The sequence below is a fragment of the Dipteris shenzhenensis genome, chromosome 16 (assembly GCF_047967505.1).
Source record: "Dipteris shenzhenensis isolate YYH24624 ecotype China chromosome 16, Dip_SZ_1.0, whole genome shotgun sequence".
In the NCBI taxonomy this organism is placed as follows: Eukaryota; Viridiplantae; Streptophyta; class Polypodiopsida; order Gleicheniales; family Dipteridaceae; genus Dipteris; species Dipteris shenzhenensis.
In genome coordinates, this window is record NC_141611.1 from 27,301,761 (window position 1) to 27,318,361 (window position 16,601).

A 16,601-nucleotide genomic window follows, 5' to 3' on the forward strand; every position below is an offset into this window, starting at 1 on the left:
AAAACTTGATTGAGCAAGCCTCACACCATTATCTAACTAGGTAAGATAATGATAATGATAATGATAGTAAGCTTAACTAGGTAAGATAATGATAATCAAGAAAGAGTAATCAATGTGATTGAACTCTCACATTATGACACTTGAAGTACATTTTATCATGCATAGCCATTAATGATAGAAAATAATCACTCAAAGCGTCAGCAAAATATGCGAAGGGTGATCCAATTTTCTCCTAAGGGCCTTGACAAAGACATGGAGCTCTAGTTATGTATGATAAAACAATCCTTTAAGAATACTCACCAAAATACATATACACATGTTGATGCATTGCTCCACCCAATACCAATCTTTCATTGCATCAATTATTCTGGCCTCCTATGATCGTGTGAATATAGCTTCTCAAATGGATTACATATTCCGACCTAACCATCGCCATGAATTGAAAAGGCTTCATAAAGAGACAAATTTTAGAGCTAGCATTTGATCGCATGGTTCAACTAGATAACACAATCGGATTAGATTATGTTGGATTATTATTTTAAATTCAAATTGATCAGGCTTCCCACGTCTTTCATGAGTATGCTGATACTATGTCGCTTGGTATCTTTCTTCACAAGCGGCATGGCCACTTTGGTATGCTCCCCTAAAATTGGCTCCTTTCGTGGTAGCACACTCTCTTCCAACACAAGGACTGCATCAAAATTTGACTCATTCCCATGGCATCAAACCAAGCCTTTGGACTTGATCTAAATCTTAGTGTTGGAGAATCAAGATCTTTTCCTTGCTTCTTCAATCAATTTATTCTACAATAGGTTGCCTTGTTCCTCATGGGTGATCCTTCTCCAAAACATTTCATCTTTCTTACTCATGCTCCAAGCTCACTCTAAAGTGAGCATGAAGGTTGCAATCTAGCAAGATACAATAGGTTTGCGAAAGTGTTGCAAGCAAATCAAACTTGATCGGATCTCTTATTATCAACTTCCATGTTACCTATAACTTTCTAGTTTGACCCTTGACTCTTTGAGATTCAACTTGAAAATAAATTAGTTGGACTTCAAACTTTTGCATTATGAATTGTACTTGACTGTTTGTTAGTGCAAAGATCAAGAGTGGAAGACTTTATAACTCAATTTTACAAATTATTGGATCATTTGAATTCCGAATAGACTTTCAGTTTTGAAATTAAACCATTACCTCCATTCAAGAGAGGTTCAGATTTGTCTTCATAATAGCAATCAAATCTCTTTTGAAGATACAAATTCGATTATAATTACATGCCCCATCCACCCAAACTAGGGTCGAAAACTACATTAAAATATACTCCTAAATGGAAATTTGAAAGTCTATAACTCATGGATTTAGATCCAAATTCACATATGGCTTCTAATTAATCTTCATATGCTTCTCCAACAAACACTTGCATCGAATTTCCTAGAGTTAGCTTGTGTGTTTAGAATTGGATATTAAATCGAAATCTAGAAATTTAACATAGATTACTACTTTGCAAGGTCAGTCATTCCAATGCTTGCAGACATTTGCATTTGTCTTCCAAAGCAAACCATATTCATGAGGATAGGCGATTCTTCATATACTACGAAAGGAAAGCCATATTCAAATGCTTGGGCTCCTTTCCAAGACATGATGATGCTTCAGACACAACACTACTAGGAAAACGGTTCAAAAAAATTGGAAGTGCAAACCTCCCCCAAAACACAACTTTGAAGACTGTGTTAGACACTCATGCTTCGTAAAGGTCCGGGGTTAGGTTAGATCTAATTTGAGCCGTCAATCTAGAAGTTTTCAAAGACGGAATTAGGCTTCCCAATTTTTGATGCACCATGAGAAGTCTAGATTCAACGATTGAAAAAAGGTGTTGTGCACATGCCATTAGACGATGATTAGATCACAATGCACAATCTCTTCTCACATACGCGTGGTGTGCTCACCTGGACAGCCTGTATCACAATAGTAGGGCACTATGCAGGATATAGAGCGGGTACAGCGCAACGTATTAAATGCAATGAGTAGAGAGGTTGTGAACAGAGTAGAATGGGCACAGAACTCGTAGTTGCAAAGAAGAGAAGATTGTGCAGAGTTTGTGTGTATTGCTCAAACAGGCAAGAATACATTTATTGTGGGCACTTTCCTATGCGAAATGCCCTCCCCGACCTATTCCCCACTACATGTCCTACTTTATGAGGAATAAGATTTAACCACAAATGTCTACTTCCTCGTCAATGGCAGGGGTTGGCGGAGATTCAATCGTGGCTGTTGATCGAGGGTGTCTTTCTGAACCATAATGCTTGCTGCGTGCAACTTTCCAACAAAATGGCTGCAACGTTCCAAGAAAATGGCTATTTGGCCATATTTGACCGATCCATAATGACCCCCACCCACTTTGGCAGCCACGACAACCTCCATCGTTAGAGCTAATGCAGATCTAACGGCCATCGAAGACTACCATTCCCTCACCCTTAGATCGATTGCAAGGTCAATCAGTCAAGGAACGAAGCTTCTCATGAGCCCTTAGATTAAATGTATGGCTATAAAATAGTGATCTACTCACGCACCGTCAGATCGATGAAATGCAAGCAACCGCCTCCCCCCGCTGTCAACAGTCGAAAATCGATGGCGACGGTTGGTGTTCACTGATGACCTGTAGACCTGCTCTACCTCTTCCAGCATTTGAGTAGAAGATAGCTTCTTTTGAAGTTCCTCCTGAAGAAGATGCACCACCATTTCTCTACTCTTCAGAAATTAGAAGAGCAATTAACTCCTCAAAATCAAGAAATTTTTCACGGACAGTAATGGATGTCCAAAATTGTGCATAATCCTTTCCTAGACTATTCAAGGTCACAGAAACTAAATCATCATCTTTCACTGGCGACCCAATGGAAGCAAGTGCATGTGCAATCTTCTTCACCTTCATGTGGTAGTCATTGATGCTCATATTTTCTCTCTGCACATTATGCAACTCCTACTTGAGCTGCATTTTCCTGGCTTGTGTATTTGTGCTATACATTTTTGTCAAAGTATCCCATGCCTCCTTTGGCGTGCTTGCATCCTAAATATGCACAATCGTAGAATCTAAAATACTGATAGACAGCTAGTACATAACTTTTCTGGCTCTCTCATGCCATTCTTTAAATGCCTGCAACTTCTGTTGATTGGGAACATTAGGAATAACTGGTTCTTGTTCAGCTCCAGTAATGAACTCCCAATAGCCTTTTCCTTCAAGGAAATATATCATTCTAAACTTCCATGCTTGGAAGTTGTTCTTGTCAAGCTTTTCAGTGATAATCTGTGAAAGAGCATCAGATGCCATTGCAAAACATTGCAAAAATATTATGTCAACTTCTACCTCACAAGGGCAAATTTGTAAAACTGACAAAAGTGGTATTTAACCACATAGTCCCTTCCTAGTGATGATTATGCATCAACAGGCAATAATATTTATTTTGTCACTGCTAATATCTCTGTGCATAGGCATACAATGCAATTTCTTCGGCAACTTTTCACCGACTTGCAGAATAGTGGTCGCACAACAAAAACATGGCACTTTTCTGAGTGCCTACGGAAAACTTTCGCCACTAAAACGAGCCCCGAAACGGCCTCGAATCAAAAAAATAATGTCACCCAAGGGCACTCTTGCACTTTTGGCTATGCTACCTGTAGAGATTTGCTCCCAAACTTGAAAAAGGACAGCAACACTAATCCTCTTACCAAGACACCATGAACTTGGTTTGCTTTCTTAAGCTCCTTACCACGAACCGAGCTTTGATACCATGTGAAGAGAGTGGGAGAGAAGTAAGGAGTCACTTGCGGGTTTCTCACATACACAATGGGGGAATACACACAAAGGTGGAGGCTGAAAACAGTTTTTCTCTTCTTAGTTAAGCCAAAAGAACTCTCTTAGTACAAAAGGAATAGGTAAACCCTATATGGGGGTCTCAAACCAAACTCAACTAACCTAGGTGGCATACTAATCATGTCACTAACTAGAGTACATAAAGATAGCTGTTATCCAGCTATTATTCATGGGCGGTGTACCAACCGCATTTGCAGCTAACAAGTCAGTGACATAAATGCACAACGGTCACCCTGGCATATCACGAGTGGTGCTTGATATCTCAACATTGACTTCACAGGACTTCATTTGAACTCCACAATTGAATGATCTCAGATTCCAAATTGGTCACACTTGATGGATCGCTCCCCGTAGAACATTGCATTGCAAGGTGAGCGAGTAATTGCTCACAGAACTGCTACTGCACATTCATTGGCTGTAATAAAAAAGACACTCCGCAGCCGAGGGCATCAAAGAGACCACCCCAAGCTTAGAGACCATTGCTAGTTCTTCTATTGTAGACACTCGCACTGCTTCAGACACTGCCACCACCGCAGTAGAGGTTGCCACAGTGGTTGTTGCTATGCACTGAAGGTGCTCCAACCATCTTTGAGTGAGTGATCCCCTCACCAGTGGATTGTCCCTGAAACCCCCCATCTCAGTGGTCACAGGTGCTACCAAAACCATCACCCTTTTTGTCATGATCGGTGGTGAAGGTGGAGGCATAACGTTGATCTGAGTTAAAGGGGCATAAGAGAAGAAACCACTCCTTGAGTGATACGAGGCCCTTGACATTTCTGCTTCTTGGGCGCTTGACCAGATGAACCTTTAGCCTCCTCTTGCAAAGGTCCTTCAGGCTCAAGGGTAAAAAGTAAGGCCATATTCTATTGAGGCACAGTAGACTCAAGCTATAAAGGAAATAAAATCTCTAGAATCTGACCAATCTTCAAGTTCACAACCTGCTTCTTATCAACCGTGGATGTCATCATCTGAGCATTTGCATGTTTGTGCTCCTTAAGAACACGTGCCCATGGCACTGCTCACTACTTAGCCACCACAGTGATCATCCCTCAAGACTGGGGAGTGATCGTATAAGTCTTTGCCTACAAAAATACACACTCCAGAAACCAGTGATATAAGTCTCGAACTTGAACATCCTTGCATGAGATGAGCTTGTACTCTCCTCTAAAAGGAGTCCCAAACTCAGCCAACATCGACTTTGCTAAACAAGTCAGTTGCACGAACAATCCTCCATCCATCAGAAAAAACAGTCACTAATAGATCGGCTCCCAATGCTTACCCAAAAACTCCACCGCTAATCCCATTGCCAACTACTGGCAAAGTGCCAACGTTGCTAGATGAACATTCACCCTCAGCCAATCGATGCTGCTGAAGCTCTGAAGGTGTAGACATTGAAGACGAGCATCAATAGATTGCGAATCAATATAGAACAGCGAGATGAAGGGGTGAAACTGTGCATGTGCCATCACCATAGCGATGTGAAGTAGAGGGAAGCAAAAAGCATTGAATGCAAAGAAAAGCTGGAAGTCGAAGGAGCTCAAGAAAATTGCAAGTGCGATGAGGAATAGCAAGAATGCAACTAGTACATGAAAACAAATACCAAGAATTGCAATCTAGATTGTCAATACCCCGTTTGATGATAGGTAGTTGCATGGTGGTTGGGATAGGACCTCGGACAAGACTACTATCGTGTCCTCATGTTATTGATCTTTTGCCTCCACCTCAACCTAGGAAATTTGCTATGGGAAATAGAGATAAAATGATACGCATAACATATACATATAGAATATAGAGAATACGAATAGAGAAACACAACACTATAGAACTATGTATTCCGAAGCAAGAGCTCTCTCAACAATTGTGTAAAGAACAGAGTCAGAATGCTAGTAATAGCATGCATACAAGAACCGACTATCAGTTAGATACCGTTGAAGACTCAACTGCTTGGAGGATTGAACCGCCACAATCGTTGCGGCCAACCTACCCTCGCATAGCCCTCATAGTCACTGTTGCTAGCCCGCATGGTTGTGCAATAATAGATTCATTGCTGTGTTTGTGGGTTGGGTTTGGTGGTGAAGACATGGATGACTCATTAGCTTCATTGATGTAGCTAGGAAGTGTAGATAAGTTGAATGATGCAGAGGAGACAAAGGTGCATCATGCATATATTGAAGGGAAGTTAAAGAATACAACTGAAAGCCCCAAGAATTCTAGTGGCAGACAAGTGTCAAAAATGGTTGACAACCTCATTACAGATCTTGCATTTTCTAGGTATACTCTAGAAGATATTGAAGATGTAGAAGTTCAAGACGACTCTCCCTTGGCTCACCTCCTGAAAAATTTATTGAGGAAAAGGAACATGACCACACAATGAGTCAAGAGTCTCCTACAAAGAAATCCAAGGCACATCAAGTGCATCAAAATCCCCAAAACCCAAATCCCCCACAACCAAATCCTCAAAATTGCATGCATGCAAGAAATTATGAGGTTCATAGTTTATTGCATGCTAGGAGGTGTCTGTTTGTATGATCCCCACATCTAAGAGGTGTCTTTTGTAAGAACAATGATAGTGAAAACTCCATTTTGTCAATAAGATATATAATGAAGTATCTCCATTTCCTATTTATGCATAAATCAAAATCTTTTATTGTTGTGCTAAGTACTGCAATTTTCTTTGCAGGAAGCTTTGCTCCTAGTGGTTGTACATTAGTTGGGCTACCTCCCTTCATATGCATTGCCATTGATTGGTCAGGGGGTGGTATCGTGCATGTTGTGTGGGTGCCACAAATGTTTGGTTTGACGTATTTGCAAGCATAAATGCCTCATAATTGCTTTCCATGTGTACACATACCAACCATAGTGTGTCATGAAGCATTAAAGACATTGTTGTGTCCTAGTAACTAGAGAATAAAAAGGCATTATTGGCTCTTGGGAATCCAAAGAAAAAAAATATGCCACGAGAGAAAAGACAACTACTAGTAGAGGAAGACATAGAGGACATTGTTTGATAGCTACCTTTCCTAGAAAATGTTGTCCTTGATGTAAATCTTATGCCACTTGTAGAGGAGATGATCGTACAGTGCTCATATTGGGCTCGAATGGTGCCTTGCTCTATGTTTTAAGGGAAGGGGACTTACTTCCTAGGCATATAGCTTAGATGATAGAGGTGCCATTCAACCAGTGTGAGTGTGTATGGGTTCGTAAAGAAGCAACACATTTTTTAATATGGTGCATGGAGCATTTAAATGTTTTCATCTGGAGTTGTGCACGGCTAGACAAAGTTAGGTGGCTAATGTAGGAAGCATTTACAAACCAGGCTACCAAATTAAAAGGGCATCTTTTTACCCAAGAAGATTGCCAATTATAGGAGGGGTGCAATGACCATACCTGGAACATACAAGCCCATTTTTTATAAGTGTTTGGAGAATTTTTGGGCTAGGTTGCCAATGTTTAACAAGAGTAATACTTTGATAATTTATGACTCATCATACAAATGTTTTAAAAATCTATGCCAATACTATAAAACTTGAAGACCTAGCAGACTCACAACTCATTGGATATTTAACTAAAACAATTGCAAATTGATGGCTACTTGCAGAATGTCAACCCAAATTTTCACTAGCAAACCGAATAGACACAATGTTGGATGATGAGATCTTGAGTGTGTTTCACACTATAAAGAAGATGCAGACTTTGTAAATGTACAATAGTTGATAAAATGTACTATTCTCAACTGGTGTAAGTATATGTAATTCTCAATTGGTATAATTATATAGGTTTACAAATGTGCAAATTTTCAATCTAGTTAGCTTTCTAAGTATATATTATCTCAGCCTTTATTTAATATATGCTATGATTTACATGTGCTGAGATTATTGTGTTTATTGCATCACATAAATTGAATTTGAGGACATCTTTGGAAAATTGCAACAGGAAACACTCGAAATCTATGGCCTGCATGTATTAATGGATATCATATATTCTCTACTATTTATTATATATTCTTTGACTGTTATTATATGTACTATGTTAGGAAACATATGTTCTATGCTTGTTAGCATGTGTTATAAGTTAGGTAGCATATGCTCTCTACTAGTTAGCATTTATTCTATGTTATGTAGAATATATTATCGACCAGTTAGCATATGTTTTGTGTTAGGCAACATATGTTGTATGCTAGTTGGCATATGTTCTATGCATGTTAGCATATGTTATGTTTAAGTTAACCTCTAGAGATATTATACTCCTACTACCATATGTTCTGTGCCAGTTAGCATATGTTTTAGTCTAGCTAACTTCTAGAGCATGTGTTATTCTATGCCTGTTAGCATATGTTATCTGCCAGTTAGCATATGCTCTGTGCTATTTAGCATATTCTTAGTGCTAGTCAACTTCCAAAGTATATATTATTCTATGCTTGTTCGCATAAATCATGTGTTAGTTAGCATATATTTTGCTAGCAATGTACAGTAATGCAAATACTTAATGTGATTGTTTTATAAGTTAGCATATGTTCTGTGCTAGGTGGCATACTTTCTATGTCTATATTATATAAGAGACCACTTGCTTGGCTATCTGTACTTCAGTCGACTAAATCTGTCATGTCGATATGGCACTTGCCCCTAAAGGGGACCCCTTATGGGCCATTTCGACATGCCGGTGGATATTGTTGATATGGCCCTCGAGGGGTCCCATTTAGGGGCAAGGGACATATTGGCATGCCAGCCACCCCATTCTATTACAAATGTATGTGATTGGGTGTATGTGTATGTAGGACTTTGTAGAGGCATCTTCTTGTTTATAGAGAGACAAACAGGAGGGATTGATGTATACTTGATAGCATTCGAGCTTTTGCTCTCTTCTCCTCTATCCACCATTTGTTATGAAGTGCATCTAAGAGAGACGTCTGGAAATGATGTATGTTAACTATCCTGGTGGCATAGTCAAATAAGCATCGACACTCCATCTATTGTCACTAGTTGCAGATATCCAATCCCCATCCAGTGGACATAACTTTTATTTTGTGATTCTTTTGTCGCTTCATGCTCACATTCCATGCTTTTTGGGGTAGTTTACCATCATTCATTTGCTGTATTTTGAAATATATTGCATTACCTTCACTAAAGCATGAAATTAAATGGGCCCGCGTCCTATCTCTAGAAGCAGTACTGAGTACTGAGTATGGTGCTGTAACCTTCATACCCAAGTGTTGACGCAAAAAATCTTTTTACATTTTCTCAATGTCATTCCATGTGGATGGTGTGTGCGTGTGTGTGTGTGTGTGTGAGTCAGTGAGAGAGAGAGAGAGAGAGAGAGAGAGAGAGAGAGAGAGAGAGAGAGAGAGAGAGAGAGAGAGAGAGAGAGAGTTTATCATTTAAATATGGAAGTTTGTAAAATGTCAAGAATTACAAAAAAAATTTTAGATCTCAAAGGGAATGCTATTATAGATTGCCTCATATGTCTCCGATGTGATACAATACATATTTCTTTTATGGGGGATACGCTGCATGGTTATCTTAATACAATAGACAAGATGGATAGTATGTGAGTTGGGGGCATATTTGAAAGGAGGCTGAAGGAATAGGCATATTTGACATATGGTTATTTGGGAATTTGATTTTCCCATTCATCCACATAGTCTTCTTTAGCCTCCTCCTTCTGTGCTATATATTTAATGAGGTAAAAGTGAGCTGCCTCTATATTGGTTGTAGAATCTGGTTCGACTGCAAAAGTGTTGCCAATTTGCAAAGCATTACTTCATACATCATGATGTCCCTCATATGTTACCTCAGCATAGGCATCTTTGTCATCACCAGGGGGTTTAGAATCAGGCAAGGGCACCAAAGTGTTATAATCCCATGAAGGAACATGTTATTTGTTGATGCATCTATTCCAATGACCATGCATGCATGCATCGCAAAAGCAAGCCAGATATTTAGTGGTAAGTCTTGTAGGGTCCCGTGGGTTATGACCACAAACAACATGCATAGATCGTGATTTTGGGATACTTCCACAATTCCAGTTTTCCTCCCTAATATTCACATCTCCTACTTTAACCTCCCAAAAAACACGGGCATAATTTTCCTATTTTGAAGGATATCAAGCTTCAGCCCCTCTGAAATGTTGGAACTTTAGTGATTGACTACCTTAATAGCACACTTTAAGATAGCTCCATCTAGCTTCAATTATTTGTGTGTTAATGTTCTCTTCACAGTAGCTCTTGCTCCATCACGTTCTCCCTTGTAGTGTCTTGATAACCCAATCAAACTAGCATGTTTTGCCACAAAATAACATGGCTTAATGCGAGCCTTGAACTTTGAAGTAGTACCATCTGACCACACCCAATGTTGTTTAATCACCACACCTTGTTCCTTAAACCATTGCAAGTTTAACATGAAACAATGTTGCACCCTCTTTTGAAATGAAAACATAGTTTTGATCAGTTTACTCATCTTCCTATAGTACGATATGTGTACAAATATGATAACTTGTGTAGAATGCTAATGCATAGATTGTATCTCATTCTTCTGTTTAAAAGCATAGTTTTTAGCAAATTCTCCCATAGACACAACCATATAATCAGGAAAATTATGAATGCAGTCCTTGAATTGAGCTTTGTTTTCAACATTTTAAGGGACTCCCAACATTGCATCTCCTTGTTCACAATATCTTTAATTTTCTTTTTGCTTCCCTATTTGTCCATGGTCTCCACATATTCAAATAGCTTCAAAGTCATATTTTGCCCTGTCTTTCTTGTCTCCAAAAGGTAGCATTTCAATTTTGTAACACCACATTTTTTGCAATTTCCCATCAAGCACTTTTTGTCATGGAAGGAATTTTCTTCTTGAGTCTTTGGGCAGAAGATAGATTCCCACAACTATGTGACACCATTGAACATATGAACTATAGATGTATATGCCATGCTTTTACCATCTCCTAGACAGGCCTCACATCTACATTTGCATCCACATCCATGGAGACCAAAATTTTGTGAATGAATGTCATTGATTGCATCCTTTAAGAAAGACATCTGACCTTGATATTCACAACAACATCTATATCTATCCTTCACTCGATGAATAAAGAAAGGCTTCAATGACTCAAATGAATGCAATTGAATCCTAGCTTTAGGATGACAAGCTTTGAATTGATGGAATAACTCAATCTACAAAAAAACAACTTATAAAAGTGAATGGTAATTATGATGAAACAAGTGTTTACTCTCATAAAAACGAGTGCTAACTATCATAAATGTTGACTATCACAAAATAGGTCATAATTAATATAGAATTTAATGCTAACTATCATGAAACGAGTGTTAAGTATCATAAAATATGTGTTAATTATTGTAAAATTGCATGCTAGCTATCATAAAATAGGTGCTAAGTATCATAAGACTAAATGCTAACGATTGATGAAAATGATATGTTCATTATCATACAACAGGTGCTAATTATCATAAAATAGGTGCTAACTATTATCAAAGAGGTGCTAACTATCATAAAATAGGTGCTAACTATTATCAAAGAGGTGCTAATTATCATAAAACAGAGTGCTAACTATCATAAAATAGGAGTGTTATAACTATCATAAAATTGAATGCTAACGTTCATAAAATAGATGCTTACTATCATAAAATTGAATGCTAACTCTCATAAAATTGATAGGTTCACTATCATAAAACAAGTTATAAAAATCATGAACATAGTGAACGCTAACTACAATAAAATATGTGCTAGCTACCATGAAACAGGTAGTAACTATCACATTTAGCTGAAGGCTAACTATCATAAAATAGGTGCTAAATAAGCTAGATAGGCTTAGTATGTAGTCCTTCTTGGAAGGTCATGGACCATTAACATATATTGTCAAGTGGATATACTACCTACTTGCATGGTAAATAGGATTATGATCAATATTTTACTCATTTGGCCGATATGAGATCCCTATGAGATACATCCCATTGTAGGATATTTGGACACAAAAGGGCCTCTCAAATTATGATTTTAAGCAACCCCCTTATCTTTAAATTAGGGATCTAGCCAATAAGTAGGCTTGGGCCTTTAGAAAATGGAGGAAATTGAATGTCCTTTTGATTCATGGGACAAATAATAGTCATCTACTTTACCTATATCCACTTTGGCAAAGGACTTCAAAAGGAAAAATGGTCATTGGATCGTCCAAGGATATCAAAGGTAGATGCTTGACAACAAGTCAAGCTGATCCTAAACCTTAGGAGTGTGCTATGTGGGACTCTCCCCTTGTATCTTGATGTAGTTATGTATATCATACATTGGAATTTCATAGTGACTCCAATGGTACAAATGTGTGGTAGGCTTACTCATGGAAAACACCAGAAAAAGTCTCCACCTTGGAGTTAAGGCTCCTAGTAGGAAGTCCACCCACTACTTATTGTGTGGTCTATTATGTATATTATACATCCTATGGTTGGAAAAAGTCATGGCATATCAGCCGTTAGCTAGATCTCTTGATCTAATGGTGAGTAATAGGCACCTCATGCTGCCTTGGATGGGAATTAAATCAAATGGTGGAGAAGAGGTGCTTCACGTGGACGTTTAGATCAGATCTTGTGCAAAAGATTCTCCACTTGTTGTAGTAGCTCCCCTCACACCCATAAATGTTATTATGTGGTCCATTGGATCTAGTCTATTAGAGAAAGGCATAGCTATTGAGCCCTTAGGAAATTAGATCTAGAGGTGAGGATTAGGTGCCTCATGTGTGCACATGGATAGGAATAGGATTGGAAGGTGGAAAAAAGGTGCTTCATGCACACTTCGCGATAGACTAGGATGATCCAATGGATTACAAGACCAATCATTATGCACCATTAGATCAAGTAGTAGTGTAGATCTACACCATCCAAATGTATATGACACGTTATACATCTCTTTAATAATTATAAAATCTTTCCATAAATTGTATCTTACCATTCCCCTTTTAACTTGAAGATTAGGAGATTCACCACTTTCTTGAATAAATCATTATGAGGCCCTTTTTACCCCCCTAAGAATCACATAAATGGGCCCACATCCACTTGCTTATAAAATTCTTTGTCCTCATTTGTTCTTTGGAGAGTTCACTAAGCAATGTAAGATAGCACAAGAGCTCAACAAATGCGATTTTATTTTCTTGCAGGCTTACCTAAAATACACATACATAAGAGGTACCTAAAGCCCTGTCTATTCAGTGCACTTTATGTACGTGGGCTTTACATAGTGAACACCATTGGGTATTGTACACTTCCATGTCGGGGTTTTAAAAATGGTCATGGGTTATGCATCATGAATCAAGATGGAAATTCAACAACCATTGCACAGTATGTGGATGGTTTAAGTATTATAGGCAACAACATGGAGGCCATAGATCAAGTAAAGTTGAATTTGAGTAAGGAAATTAAGATAAGAAGAATTGTCATAACATGAGAGAATTGAGTAAGGAAATTAACATGAGAGAATTGTCATAATTGCATTAAATTTTGGGCACAGAGGTTAACCAAAATAAAGGTGACATTTTTCTCAATCAAAGAAGCTACATGGATGAGATGCTCAAATAGTATGATATGGAAAATTTTGGAAATATCAATACTCCAATTGAAATAAGATGTAATATATTTAAGCTTGAGAGTGCACAAGGGCCAAGATGCTTTATATGATAGTTTAATGTACACAAAGCTACTGTTTCCTACTTCTTACTATACCATCCATATCTAAATCTATAGGTGTATATATATATATATATATATCTATATATATCTATATCTATCTATCTATATATATATATATATCTATATCTATATATATATATATCTACATATATCTATCTATACACGGGCAACACACACGTGCGTGCATGCACACATGCGCGCACGCACACACACACACACATTCACATTATTTGACCATACTATGAAATCAATTGTTGCCTTTGCCTCTTTATCTCCACCTTAATTTATATCAAATATCCCATTAGTCACAGTTTTGGACTTGGATGACAATTGACAACCCATGGCACACTTGAGGTATTTGATGATCCTTTAATTCACAGCTTGCAATAGTGCTCATATGGGTGCCATGGACTAGCTAACCAAATCTACTACATAACACATTAGTCATATTTGGTTTGTCATTCTTGTCATTAAATAAATAAGTTTCCTATCTGCTTGCTCATGTAATATTCTTTCGAAACAATATGGTTACAACTTAGTCTTCTAAGTGAGCTTAGTTCAATCCTAGGGGAAGCTATTATGATGTCTTATGGTAAGATGAGCATAGTACTTACTTTAGCCAATAATCCAAAAGATCATGGGAGGGAAAATGTTGACATTTTCCATCACATATTGAGAGCACGGAGAAACTTGACCCTTTAACTATTTTTCTGAAGAACAATTGTGTAATTATTTACCAAGGCATTTGCCAAGGGTGAAATTTCAAGCATTCACAGGAAATTTGTGTAGACATGAGACTATGATCAATTGAAAGGGAAACATTAAAATAGCTTAGCTATAAGATCTCATGATATGCATGGGTTGGATTAATGATACTAGGGTAATAACCCCAAGACCTTTTAATAGATGTATATTTTAGCTCACTCTATGTGTCATACATGGCCTCTATACTCTCTTCCTCTCTCTTGATTTTCTAGAGTAACATAACGCCAAAAGATTTAGCAAACAAAGAACATGTTTTTATTTAAAGTTAAAAATGGATTTAAAAAATCATATCATAATGTAATCCATTGTTTTTTGCCATGATTTTTTACCAAATATTTAAGGTGTGTAAATATCAATGGTCTTTGAAACTATATTGACATCTAGTGCCGTAGCTTTTCGTAGAAAAGTGATTTTTCCCTTGATGTGTGTGCATATGACCTTGAGTAAAGGGAAAGATAAAGAGCTTTGGCAAGGATTAAAGTCGAGAAAGCTATAGATCAAGGGTGAACTTAAGAGTGTTCACTAAAAAAAGGTCACATTCTTTGAGGTTTTTAGAGGGGAAAGAGTTTTTTGAGATTTTCAAAATACAAAGTGTTGAATTGAGGGATTTGGTTTTTTTGTCCCATGCACACACATATGGCCAATTACGAGGGGCAAATCTATGTGTGGCCTACACTACATGAGCAGCGAGCTCAAGTGAGAGAACACCCAAGGGCCTAGCTACCACGTCTCCAAGGGGGAGGGGGGGGGAGTTGGCTTTGTGTTTACATTTTCAAGACTTCTCAAAATTGCCTTCCAACAAAGGTTTGGCCGAATTGCCACCACGCAGGTACCACATTGTAGGATGTCAATGTTCTTCCATCACTGGTAGTCACCTGAAACGAGAGGCTCTGGCCGTTCAGATTTAAGCCATTCTGCCAGTTTTGCCCCCAGTTCCGTTGCATCTGCATCCAACCCGTCCTACTACCTTTCACGGCGACAGAGGTTACATCTCCAGAGCCACCCACATTCCATACAAGCACCAGGTTGAAATAGCTGTGGCCGTTGATCGTGAAGAGCATCCCTCCCCTTCTCGCACATCGCACCCTGCACACCATATACTGTTAGATAACTGAAAGAACTCTCCCCTCGTGAGGAATCTCGTGCAATCACTCACCTTCTGTATATTATCGGGACGTGCCCGAAAGGAACCCGAGCAATGCGAGAGAAGGCGGGTTCCGACAGGTCAAAGTGGGTTTTGGGCGGGTCACACCATCCACCGTAGCTTCCGGGGGGACATAAATTTGTAGCCGTCACGGTGAGCCTCGGATGGCCGGGAAGGCACCCTGGATCACGCCAGCATCTGATCTGGAAGCAAGCACCGCAAGCGTTGCCACCTTTGAATAAGGGAGTGCTTAGCGCCGTAGATACGCTACCATATTGTGCGATTTGGTTGCCATAGCCACAGGCGCCATCTACATTAAGAAATTATCCCAATCCACGTCATTGAGTAATACATTATAGATATCTACTGAGAACAACTTGTAAGATCGGGATCCTAGTATCTAGAGCGCTATATCGCCGCTCTGAGAACCATCCATTCGCAAATAAGGTGTACAGAGGAGGACAGAAGACGTACTATTTGTGCCAGAAGCATCGCCTCCACCGTAGTAGGTGGCATGAGCGTTTCCAACCCATGCACCCCATCCACGGTACTTCGACAAAACAATGGGAAGGAACCCAACTAGGAGAAGCAAGTGGACGAGGGTTTTTGCCTCACGATGAGCCATCTCTGAGCCCGTGGGAAACAGCTTATAGAAGCCTGGAGGAGGTAGTAAATGGTTTTAAACAAACAATATCGTCATGCTGTGTTGCACGGTGCTCGTTTTGAGTTGAAGCTTTATCGAAAGAGCTAGGACTCAAGATAGAATAACGTCGCGAACACACTTGAACCGGCACACTTTATGGCAGGTAAAGAGCAAGGGAATTGATTCCCATATTAGCTCTTTCTACGTGTGCTTTCGGCCTTCCAGAATTCAATCCATAGCCTGCAACAGCCGCTTACTGCTCGCCCGTTCCTCCCTTTCACACCACGTTTCCACCTCCTTGTCGATTCGTTGGTACTTGCTACTAAATAGTTCTTATAGCTGCCTCAGGCCGTATTGATTCATCATCACCGTAGTCTTTGCTCTTCACTTTTGTCCCACTCTAAGGTGGGTACCGACAGGAACACGCCGAAAGCTCTTTGTAAACAACCAACCGCACTCCAACCGCAGCACAAGAAAGGTGCAGGCACTAAGGAAA

At 39.0% G+C, this 16,601-nt stretch overlaps 1 protein-coding gene across 1 annotated transcript; it reads right to left on the reverse strand.

Moving 5' to 3' along the window:
* Window positions 1-14,881: 14,881 nt before the first annotated feature.
* Window positions 14,882-16,273, reverse strand: LOC147892769 (expansin-A10-like). The gene is made up of 3 exons (XM_087387347.1): window positions 15,937-16,273; window positions 15,475-15,772; window positions 14,882-15,404 (listed from the first exon to the last, which is right to left on the reverse strand). The coding sequence occupies exons 1-3, from the start codon at window positions 16,085-16,087 to the stop codon at window positions 15,101-15,103; spliced, it is 753 nt and encodes a 250-aa protein (XP_087243473.1). The 5' UTR covers window positions 16,088-16,273; the 3' UTR covers window positions 14,882-15,100.
* Window positions 16,274-16,601: the final 328 nt, after the last annotated feature.

What these genes read in the sequence shown, in the direction of transcription:
- LOC147892769 (XM_087387347.1), bottom strand. Translation starts at nt 16,087, where the DNA reads ATGGCTCATCGTGAGGCAAAAACCCTCGTCCACTTGCTTCTCCTAGTT. An exon ending in CGATGCTTCTGGCACAAATA is followed by an intron (nt 15,773 to 15,936) that starts GTACGTCTTCTG and finishes TTCTTAATGTAG; the next exon opens with ATGGCGCCTGTGGCTATGGC. An exon ending in GTCCCGATAATATACAGAAG is followed by an intron (nt 15,405 to 15,474) that starts GTGAGTGATTGC and finishes TATGGTGTGCAG; the next exon opens with GGTGCGATGTGCGAGAAGGG.